Here is an 11,851-nt window from a genome sequence, read left to right as displayed (position 1 = left end):
CTTTTCTTCAGTCTTACAGATATTGCTATATTCCTCTTAATACTTCCTTAAGATTCATATAATTCCAGTTTTAAGTATCACTAGTGAATCATTTTTAACTTCATTTTTCCCAGGTTGAATTTCTGCCTTAAATCCATAAACTGTCAAAACACGTATCTTTTTGTATTGTACATATAATTTGACGAAGTTTACTCATTCTTCAGTAAACCTGCAAAATGAGAATCATTCCCCAAAAGTTTTTCTCCTGTAATCATAAACTTTTATCAAAACTTTTCTTTTGGACAGCTAACATACTTCAGCATCCAACAGTAGGTATTTTGATTCCACTTCTCACATAAAACTGAAAACGCATGCAACTGAAGCAGCTTAGATTTTATTACAGCCTCCATTTCATTCTATTATTTAATATGGAATTCAGGTCTACAGACAAACATATATATAATCTTGACATAAAATCTTTAAATGTTCCTATCATGAAGGCTCATCATCAGTCATTAACTAGCATTTCCATAGGACCTTCGTTGTTTCAAAGTATTAAAGAAATACATTTAACAAATGTATTTTTTTCGGGGCCTAGGAAGTGAGTTACATTTTTTTAAAATTATTTTTCATCTTACGAGTCTAATGACTTGCCAATGTTAGTCACTAAATTGCCCTTATTGGGGGAAAATTAATATCAGTACATTAAGGCTAATTATAAAGTAGTAAAAATGAAAAATATATCAAATTTATTATGTTCTTTTCAAGAACCTCCTATTTTACAATGATAATTACAACAATTTTAACTTCCCTGTTAATTGAAAGAAATGTAAGAAACAAAATGAGACATTTCTGCTTGAACATAAAAAGTAGCTTCATGATGATTAACAAGCTGTGAATAAAGTAATATTCAGAGTACCTGGATGATTGAACAAGAAAGTAGGAAGTACTGAAGTATAGCCACTATAAAAAGCTCTCTGTCTCCAAGTGTTATGTACCACTTCTTTTGCCCCAATAAAATGATGAATTGGAACAGTTTATACAGGGATCATATGATTTCAAGTGTTATAATTTTTGAAATGTAAAACATCTGTTAAATACTTGTACTACAATAGGATTTTACAACCACTAGTATCTCAAGGGACACCTACACTGATTAATGGAACACTGGTTAGGAAGCTGTGCTTAACCAAATAAATTCATACCCATCCTCCAAGAATCAAGAACCACCTATTTCATATTACTGATCTCAATGAAGTTGTTCCCAAAATATCATCCGACTTTTACTGTTTTAATTGTTTTCACGATAATAAACTACATTTAGTAGTGAATAGTGTCGTCTCTCCAATATCCATTTCACCCATACATATGGTAAGCAGAGCAGCTTCACTATTTGGGTGAGATCACTTCTAGCAACAGATCTGGGCACAAAAGGGCCTCCTCATTCTATCGGGATAATCCCATTCCTTTTGCTACCTCAGGTAACCTAGAACTAAAAATTGGTTGAGAGGTGGCTCAACAGAATATTTTCAAGATTTTTAATAATTATGGGAGTGAATGCTTACGGCCCTTTCTCTGGTGCTGTTTGCCACCTTGCTACTATGTAGGGAACTGGTTTGAGGAAGGATTCAACCCACAAGAAGGGTGCAGAGTAGAACTAAAGAGAAAAGCCAGAGACCTGAATCAACCATATTTGAAGGCTAAGATTCTCAGGTTGTGAAAAAGGGGCAGAAAAATCTCAAGAAATCCTGTCTCGCACAATCTTTGTGTTTTTTGGAACAACTCTTTATGAGGTATCAGAGAGTCTTCAAGGAAAAAAAAAAGGGTATCTTTGTAAAATGAATTTATGAAGTAATTCATACTATTTTAGAGATTCACAATATAAACACTAGCTAAGAATACAAAAAGCCTTGCTATATATAAGTAAAACTATTTGTTCAATCAGCATTCCTCAAACCTATCTGATCATTTTAAAAAACTGTCAAAATCACAAATAACACTAATGTGATCTCCTAAACACACTCTGAAAAGAGAAATGACAAGGCTATATATTTTACAGGTATTTCTCTTAAGAGAAATATTTCAACAGGATAAAACGTAGATTTGCCTCACAGAAATGCCATCCTGCAGCAGAAAAACAAGCTGTTGAAACATTTGTTTTAACTGCCTTTTCTCTAACTAATTGTGACAATAGGTAATAAAAGTGGTAAGTACATCTAAAAAGACTGGGATGGATTACTGATAATACTAATGGTGAAAGGTAAAAGGCCGTTGTTCTTGAGCAAAAATCCAGATGTAATCAAGAGCTGGATTTGTCCTCTGATGTTTAGGATTCAGCTTATACATTTATATTCATTTTTTTAAAACCAAGCAATCAATGTAAGAAGAATTTTTTTTTTAAATTTCAAATACATTTTTCCTATCAAGACAATTTTAAGATTATTTTTTAACGTTAACTTTTCTCAAGAACTTGCTTACAGAGTTAATGGCAGAATTGAGTGCACCTAGTACTCTTGGGTACACTGAGTTAAAGCATGTGAAAAAAACAGAGGAAAGATGACAAAGACTCAAAGTCAGTCACTCAAAAGATTGCTGGTGGGGGCAGGGAGAAAACATGCCTTATACTACAGGAAATGTCATGCCAAAGATTTCTATGCAATACAATGGAGTAGACTTTATGCATATGTTAGTCTAAAATTAAGCAAGGAAGGCAAAAATTACCTAGAAAGTACATCTACTACTGTTAGAAGGTAATTTTAGGGCTCTCAAAATTGGTTTGCTTTGTTTATACCCACTATTTTATTACTAAGACAATCCCGAAAGAAAAATAGGAAACCAGTCTCTTACCTGCCAAAGAGACTATCGTGAACGACATAGACAGAACATACACTGAGATCTATTAATCCTTTTGGTTTGGTAGCTCGTTTTTCGCTTTCAAAATAAATAAGCTGGGCATCACTACCCTCTAAGATAAAATATAAATTTTTCCAACGTTTTCCTTTGCCTGTTAAAAAAAAATAATTATTATTTTCTCTTAGCCAAATAATTGCGAAATTCTACATATTATTAAAATTAGTATTTCTAAAAATATGAATCAATTTTTATTCCAAAGCTTATGTAATATGCCAATTCTTACATAATGAGAAAATGCCTGTAACAAATCTATACAAAAATGCCTTTTGTTACATTACGTGTTTTAATCACAGAGTAAATGTTGAGAATACTTTATATCTTCAGAGATTTCATCATGAGGAAATCGTCAAAATTCTTGTTTTGGAGTAATTCTTTAACAGTCTTCAGGAAAAAATTCTTCCACTAAAGCACACCCCCACCCACAATTCCCCAACATGTCTTTATGTCAAATTGAGGTAAATCTGTAAAATATCAATACTATGAATGTGCTATGTGCCATAAGGATTTCCTCAAAAAAAAAAAAAAAAGAAAAAGAAAAAGAAACCATGGGCTGAAGAAACATTCTGGGTTGAAAATATAGACTTCTAAATATACCTACACTCTAAATTTTGAAGAATGCTTATATATGGGCTCTAAACAAGTGTCAGTTACTAATAACTCATGTCAAAACTTATTAAATATATATCACAATAAGTTCGGAGCTCCATATTTACAACATCTCTATCAAATGGGTTAATGATGAAAGTCTGAACTTACTCTTTTTCAGAAGATAACCTTTCTTAACAATATTTTTATAGAAGGCATCCTTTGTTTTACGACGGATAGTATTATAAATTTCCTTGCCATCCACTGCGTCATTGAGTACTTGTTCTTGATCCTGAATTTTAAAAAACATTAAAATTATTTCATACATTCTTGATGGAAATGAAGTAAAAAATCTATAAAATTACCAATTAAAAGCCAAAGTGCTTAAAATACCAAAATCTAGATATACATAACACATAAATGATTTTTTGCTTTCCAAAGAAATTCTCAGAAATGTTTCCTTATAATTTCGAAGAACACAGACAACGTTCACAGAAAGATTTCCTTGCCAGTCCCAAGAACAACTAATAAGTTGTCTGTTTCCATGGATACCTAATAAACTATTTTCAAATATAGTCAGTTATACTTTACAGCAAATAATGTTTTAAAAACATAAACTTGTCACAGCATAACTGGTAAATTAGGACCCAATAAAAAAAATAAATTCATGTTTGCTTATGCACAGTTGTGTCTGTGAGAAATGCTAGGTGAATACAGACAACAGTACCCAGGTGAACTAAGACATGAGAATGAACAAAACATACACACTTCGAATACCTAACAGTTCCCTCAATCCACTAAGTGTGTCACATGCCACACCCATGCATCTGCAGCTGGTGGTATAACTCTGATTTCAGATAATCCTCCTCTGCCAATCTGCAACATTCCCACGCTTCAACCCTACCAATGGCCATTTCCACATGTAAACTTCAGGTCTTTCTTCAAGGTAAAATGCCATATTTATTGTAGTATGTACATATTTATTAAAAAGAAAATATATAAAATTAAGCAACATGTTTATATTAGGTTCTTTCTTGATGTATCATTGATGAAATTTCTAAGTGTTACACCCTTAACCTCACTTTGCCCAAAAGCCCTGTGGTTTTGATTGCCTGATTTTGCATAATGCTATGATTTTTAGGAATGTATATGTTACATTTTAGCAGAACTTACATTAATTGCTAAATCCCTTGAGAAAAAGAATTATATCAGGATGCCTTTATCATGATCTTTCCAGAATGAATGAATCTTCAATTTTACTATTAAGGTCAGTTGGACTGTTTTAGTTTTCTGGTTTCCTTTTTGAGTAGCTCTTAACTATTTTGCAAGGATTAATATTTTATGACTTTTAGTCCATCTTACAAACTTCATGGGTCCATTCAATCCTCTTATAAATCTAAGTTATGCTGTGGGATTTTCACAATCCTCTCTCTCCTGTATCTTGAAATATTATGCTGTTTCATCATCCTAGGAACTATTTCATTACTCAGAATTATTCCCAAGTTTATGCTAAAAAATTACTAAAATAATAAGAAAATAGAAGAATGAATTGCCTACAAAAGGGTTGACAAACTATGGCATGCAAGCTAAATCCAGTCCACCACCTGTTTTTTATACATAAAGTTTTATTGGAACACAGCCATGCTCATTCCCTAACATGCTGTCTGTGGTTGCTTCCAGATAAAAAGACAGACTTTAGTGGACACACTAAATGAACTGCAAAACCCTTTACAGAAAATTTTTGCCAACCCCTGGCCTAGATAATATAACTGAAATAAATCATCTGTATTGCATCACTCTGGGTGTTTTCGTGTCTGTGTGTGTGTGTGTGTGTGTGTGTGTGTGTGTGTTTTAACTGTGTTGCAAAGTATTGCAGCGTCTTTTGTAAAAATATAAAAGGCCATCTTTGCTGTATTTTTAGCTTTGATTGATCGTACTTAAAATATTCAGAACTCTTTATTTTCTGCTCATAAATGATAAAGAGAAAAAAACTGATCCAGGAAGATATCTGGCAATTAGAAAAATCAGAAAATGAATGCAAAGAAATAGCACTCTAGACTCTACCATGATGGCAGAATTGATTTTGATAAATCTCAGACTGTTTTTCAGGTGATGATATACTTGAATTTTCTCAAACTCAAGAATCACTGAGTGAACCATATTACTTCTAAGGGGAAAAAAAGGAAATATGATGTTCTCATCTGGTTAGTTATTAAATAGGAAGAATGTCGTCACGCAATATTTTGTGATAAGAACCTGGATTATCCTGTTCGGCTAAAAAGAAATGAGACTATTTAAATTTTTGTATGTACATCAAAATTTACTTAATATGACTTGTGAATGGGCAAATATTAAAGGCCCTTTGTATAAAAAATTACTGAAAGTAAACATAGATATTTTAAAATTCACTGGATTGATCACTCTTATAAACAACGTTAATTGCTGTTTTAAAATCTAAACAAAAATATTTTACAATTATGGAGCAAAGGACACTGTACTCTCCAACAAAATTATGAGCCATCAAAGTTTTCAAAAGTACTGCATTTTGCTTGCGCCTTTAATCCCAGGACTTTGGGAGGCTGAGGCAGGATCATCTGAGGTCAGGAGTTCAGGACCAGCCTGGCCCACATGGTGAAACTCTGTCTCTACTAAAAATACAAAATTAGCTGGGCGCGGTGGCGCGTGCCTGTAATATCAGCTACATGGGAGGCTGAGGCAAGAGAATCGCTTGAACCCAGGAGGCGGAGGTTGCAGTGAGCTGAGATCGTGCCATTGCACTCTAAGCCTGAACAAAAAAGAGCGAAATTCCGTCTCAAAAAAAAAAGAAAAAACTACTGCATTTTGATAATACAAAAACAAGAAAGAATCATAAGCTAGATTGCAATAGTGATGTACTTAAAATCTAGAATTGATATGATAGATATAATGCAAGAAGAACCAAAGTAATTACAAGTAGAACTTATTAGACATGTATCTGATTTCAAATCTGGAATCAGAATTTACAAGATGGCTGTGTTTCAGGTCTGTGCACAAAGGGTGAAGAACTGTTAGTTGCATTGAAAATACTGTCCATTTCAGGTACATAAGCCTTCCTAGACATGAAAACATGGAACAAAAATTTGGGTACACTACATTTAAATTCTTATTACATTTTCCAATGCAGTTGGTTTTTGGATCATACCCTGATTCTTGGTGATGCGAATTATTTGTAAAATGACTTAGGAATATAAAAAAATTAAAAGGGTACACTGGACCATGATGTTACAAATAAGTGATGACTTTTTTTTACTTTCCTGTTAATACAGATTTGTATTTACCAAATCTTTAGTTCAATGGTGATGGCACTTAGTATTAGCTGCAGAATGGAACATTCTTGGAGTCTGTCATTTAAGACATGTAACCACACTAATATTTGGATTTAAATACTTGATTCCAAGATGCTCTATATAGGTCTTTTAAAAATCATATGAAAGTGGGGACTAGTCCACAAATCCTAAAGGATTCCAATGCACTAGATGATGCTATAGGCAAGAACACAACTTCACTTTTCAAGTCCTAGTAAATGATAGGAGAAAGCCTTCTCTGTGTGTTCCTTTTCTCAGCCCGAGAGATAGTTCTTAGATTTTTTACATTTCTCCCAAGGGAAGTTCAATAATCGGATTGGTGACAGTCTAACAGCCACTGAACCAAGCATTTCCCTAGAAGTTACATATGTAAGCTCCTGAAGGCAGACTTTACTTGCAGATCCTAGCTTTGTTTCTTAATGTAGGAAAACACCATTTAATATATTAATTCAGTAACTGTTGAGTCCCAGGCATTGCTGTAGTTCTTGAAATACATCAGTGAACAAATCAAAGACCCCTATCCTCATGGAACTTATATTCTAACCAGGGAAAGATTAAAAATAAACATACATAAATAAATTGTACTGTATGTTAGAAGATAAGCGCTCTGCAGGGTTGAGCAAGTTACAGTGTTAACTAAGGTGTCTAGGTAAGTGTCATTTGCTAATTTGCTAAGTTTTGAGCAAAAACTTGAAAAAATTAAGAGTTAGGCTAGTGGATATCCAAGGGAAAATAATTTTGGACACAGTGAACAGCTACAGCAAAGATCCTAAGGAAGGAAAGAGTCGAGTTCAGAAAATTAATGGACTGCCACTGTTGGGTCTTGTATGCCATTCTAAGGACTTTGGCTTTTATTCTGAAAGAAACAGAGAACATTTTCAAGTATTAAAACAGAGGAGTAACATGATCTGACATTTTAAATGGATCCCAGTGATAGCTGCGTAGCATGCAGCATAAGGGGACAAAGCTAGAAGCTAGCAGATTGAGGCAGATTCTGGTGGTGGTCATATTCTAGACATACTTTGAAGGCAGAGTCAGTATGATCTTCCTGACAGGTTAGATATAGAGTACAGAAAGAAAAAAGAGAAAAACTGAGGATGATTTAAGTTATTTACTTAACCTCTCAGCTCTCAGTTGCCTTATCTTTGAAATAGGTGTAGTCATTATAGTGTCACCTTGGTAAAGGTGTTGAGAAAATTAAATGAATGAATATGTATAAAAAACAGTGCTTAAAATATAGTGCTCAAAAACGTAAGGCATTTTTATTATGGGGTGTATTGTCTCAAAAGGCCCCTTTTCTACTAATGCTTGTCTCGACAAGTGTTAATAGTTCCAGGAAGTAAGCAAACCTAGCTAGGACTCTGCTCTTTCTTAGCCTTTGCCAGCATCTTAGCCTGAGTCTGGGTACACAGGGTCACCTCACTGGAAGATGAGGTGATTTGCTAGCTAATCAATTTGGCAATTAGTAAAAACATTTTACTTGCTTTTGTACTAATAGTTAAAATCCTGCTTGAAGAATGAGTTTTATTATTCCCCAAACTTCTACTAAAACCTACTTTTCACCTCATGCTCCAAAATAATAGACCACAAATAGCACTTAATAGTTTCTGTGTAGCAATCAAATTGCTTTATAATCAATATTAATTATTTCTGAAGTATTCAAAGCATTATAGGCACTTTTGCAAAACCAACTGGAGGTTTGTTCAGTTATAAAACAGTAACACAAGAGTGAGGCACATTATATATCTGAAGTAATTCTTAAAGCAGTCTTATAACATACTGCAAATTTACTAGATGCCACGTACTATCTCTCTCTCTCTTTTTTTTTTTTTTTTTTTTTTTGAGACGGAGTCTCATTCTGTCACCCAGGCTAGAGTGCAGTGGCGCAATCTTGGCTCACTACAACCTCCACCTCCTGGGTTCAAGCGATTCTCCTGCCTCAGCCTCCAGAATAGCTGGGACTACAGGTGCGTGCCACCATACCCGGCTAATTTTTTGTATTTTTAGTAGAGACGGAGTTTTCACCGTGTTAGCCAGGGTGGTCTTGATCAAAACTTAAATCAGAAAATTCTAAGTACAAATTCAGTATGGGGAAATGTATAATTTGGGGTCAAATAAAATCACTAATTCAAAGAGCCAAGGGGAATTAGAATTGAGGATACAGCAATGGAACTATATAGCAGGATCTGTCATCTGGAGGCAAAAGCATCTCTAATCCTGAAAAAAGACCCTAGCCGTGGTCTAAAAAGCACTCACCACATGTTATTTAAAAAATAGACATATATAAAACATATATATTTGTGTGTGTGTGTCTGTGTGTAATATGTTCTGGCTACCTTCTCTTCCAATTACTCTGCAGTAATCAAAAATTACTCAAAAAGTGAAACAAGATGGATGTTAAAATAGCAGTATTTAGACAGGCAGAGAGGAAGACTGACATGGCGATAGGAAGGAGCACATTAAGGTGTAAGACATTTAGTAACAATATAGGCAAGAGTAAAGTAGGTACTTCTTGCTGAAAAGCAGAGAATCATTCATTCAATCAATATTTATTGAATATCTAATGTCAGGTACTGTTCTAAGCACTGGGGAAAAAACAATGCAAACAAAAATCTCTGTTCTCATAGACCTTAAATTCTACTAGGAAAGCATGCAGGAACGAAGGAAAATATAGGCATACCTTGGAGGTATTTCAGATTTAGCTCCAGACCACCACAATAAAGCCAGCCATATGAATTTTTTGCTTTCACAGTGCATGTAGAAGTTATGTTTACAACTATACTGTAGTCTGTTAACTGTGCAACATCATGTCTAACAATGTACACGTGTTAATTTAAAAATATTTTATTACTAAAAACTGTTGCAGCAGCCAAGGTGGCTCAAAACTGTAATCCCAGCATTTTGGGAGACCAAGGCAGAAGCCTTGGTCTTGGGGCCAGGAATTCAAGACTAGCCTGGGCAACATAGCAAGACTCTATCTCTACAAAAAAATATTAGCTAGGCACAGTGGTGTACACCTGTAGTCCTAGCTACTGGGGAGCCTGAGGCAGGAGGATTGCTTGAGCCCAGGAGTTCAAGCTTGCAGTGAGCTACAGTTGAACCACTGTATTCCAGCCTCAGCCACAGGGCAAGACCCTGACTCCAGAGCGGGGGAAAAAAAAACTAACAATCATCTAGGCCTTCAGTGAGTCATAATCTTTATGCTGGTGAAGGGTCTTGCCTTGATACTGATGTCTGCTGACTGATTAGGGCAGTGGTTGCCAAAGGTTGGGGTGGTTGTAGCAATTTCTTAAAAATGAAGTCTGCTGCATCAATTGACTCTTCTTTCACAAAAGAAATTCCCTAAAATGCTCTTTGATACCATTTTACCCACAGTTGAACTTCTTTCAAAACTGGAGGCATTCCTCTCAAACCCTCTTGCTGCTTTATCAAGTTAAGTTTATAGAATATTCTAAATCCTTTGTTTTCATTTCAATAGTGATCACAGGATCTTCACAGGAGTAGATTCTATCTCAAGAGACCACTTTCTTTTCTTATTCATAACAAGCAACTCCTCTTTCACTCCAGTTTCATCACAAAAGTGGAGTAGTTCAGTCACATCTTCAAGCTCCACTTCCAAATCTAGTTATCTTGCTATTTCTACCACATCTGCAGCTACCTCCTCCTCAAAGTCATCTTGTAGTCTTGAGCCCCTCAAAGTTATCCATAAGAGTTGGAATCAGCTTCTTCCAAACTTCTGTTAATGTTATTTTGGCCTCTGCCCATGAATCACAAATGTTCTTAATGGCATCTAGAATGATGAATCCTTTCCAAAGGGTTTTCAATGTACCTTGCCCAGATCCGTAAGAAGAGTCACTATTTTTGGCAACTATAACATTATGAAATTATTTCTTAACTAAGGATTTGAAAGTCAAAATTACTCCTTGATCCGTGGGCTGCAAATACAAGCTGTGTTAGCTGGCATGAAAACAACAATCTCCTTGTACATCTGTATCTGAGCTCTTGATTGTAGAGTTGCATTGTCAGTGATCAGTATTATTCTGAAAAGAATCGTTTGTTCTGAGCAGTAGGTTTCAAAAGTGGCCTTAAAATGTTCAGTAAACCATGCTGTAAACAGATGGGCTATCGTGCAGACTTTGTAGTTCCATTGACAGAGCACAGGCACAGTAGATTTGGCATAATTCTGATGCTCCTAGGATTTTCAGAATTGTCAATGATAACTGGTTTCAACCTAAAGTCACCAGCTGCATTAGCCCCTGAAAAGAGTCAGCCTGACCTCTGAAGATTTGAAGCCAAGCATTAACTCTTGCCATGAAAGACCTAGCTAACATTTTCAGATAGAAGGATGTTTTCTTTACACTGGAAATCTGTTGTTTAGCCACCTTCAACAGTTATCTTCTGGATAACTTGCTAGTTATCTTCTGGAAAACTAGCTAGATGTTCTGGGTAACTTGCTACAGTTTCTTTGCTTCACTTTACACTTTTATGTTATGGAGATAGCATCTTTCCTTATATCTTATGAATCAACCTCTGCTAGCTTTCAACTCTTGTGCAGCTTCCTCACCTCTGTCAGTCTTCACAGAATAGAAAAGAATTAGGACTTTGCTTTGGATAGGCTTTGGCTTAAGGGAATGTTATCCCTGGTTTAATCTTCACTCCAGACCACTCATATTTTCTCCGTATCAGCAATAAGTGTGTTTCACTTTATTATCATTCATGTGTTCAGTGCAGTAGCACTTTTAATTTCCTTCAACAACTCTTCCTTTGCATTCACAACTTGGCTGTTTGGTGCAAGAGACCTAGCTTTCAGCCTATTTTGGCTTTCACCATCCCTCCCTAAGCTTAATCCTTTCTAGCTTTTGACTTAATGTGAGAGACATGTGACTTTTCCTTTCACTTGACCATTTAGAGGCCACTGTAGGGTTATTAATTGGTCCAATTTCAATAGTGTTGTTTCTGGAGAAATAGGAAGGCCCAAGGAGAGGAAGAGAAACAGAACCAGCCAGTCAATGAAGCAATCAGAACGTACA

General features: G+C 35.2%; 1 protein-coding gene across 1 annotated transcript in view; it reads right to left on the bottom strand.

The window, feature by feature from the left end:
* The window catches only part of RASA1 (RAS p21 protein activator 1), a 121,389-nt gene that overhangs the window by 23,628 nt on the left and 85,910 nt on the right, over positions 1 to 11,851 (bottom strand). The window contains exons 10-11 of the mRNA XM_065546478.2: positions 3,649 to 3,769; positions 2,827 to 2,983 (exon numbers count right to left, since the gene is read on the bottom strand). Of these exons, the coding sequence (XP_065402550.1) occupies positions 2,827 to 2,983; positions 3,649 to 3,769 (278 nt within the window). The remainder of the gene's footprint in view (positions 1 to 2,826; positions 2,984 to 3,648; positions 3,770 to 11,851) is intronic.

The sequence above is a fragment of the Macaca fascicularis genome, chromosome 6, assembly GCF_037993035.2.
Source record: "Macaca fascicularis isolate 582-1 chromosome 6, T2T-MFA8v1.1".
Classification (NCBI taxonomy): Eukaryota; Metazoa; Chordata; class Mammalia; order Primates; family Cercopithecidae; genus Macaca; species Macaca fascicularis.
The sequence above is the reverse complement of the archived record's forward strand: the minus strand, read 5'-3'. Positions and strand labels throughout refer to the sequence as shown.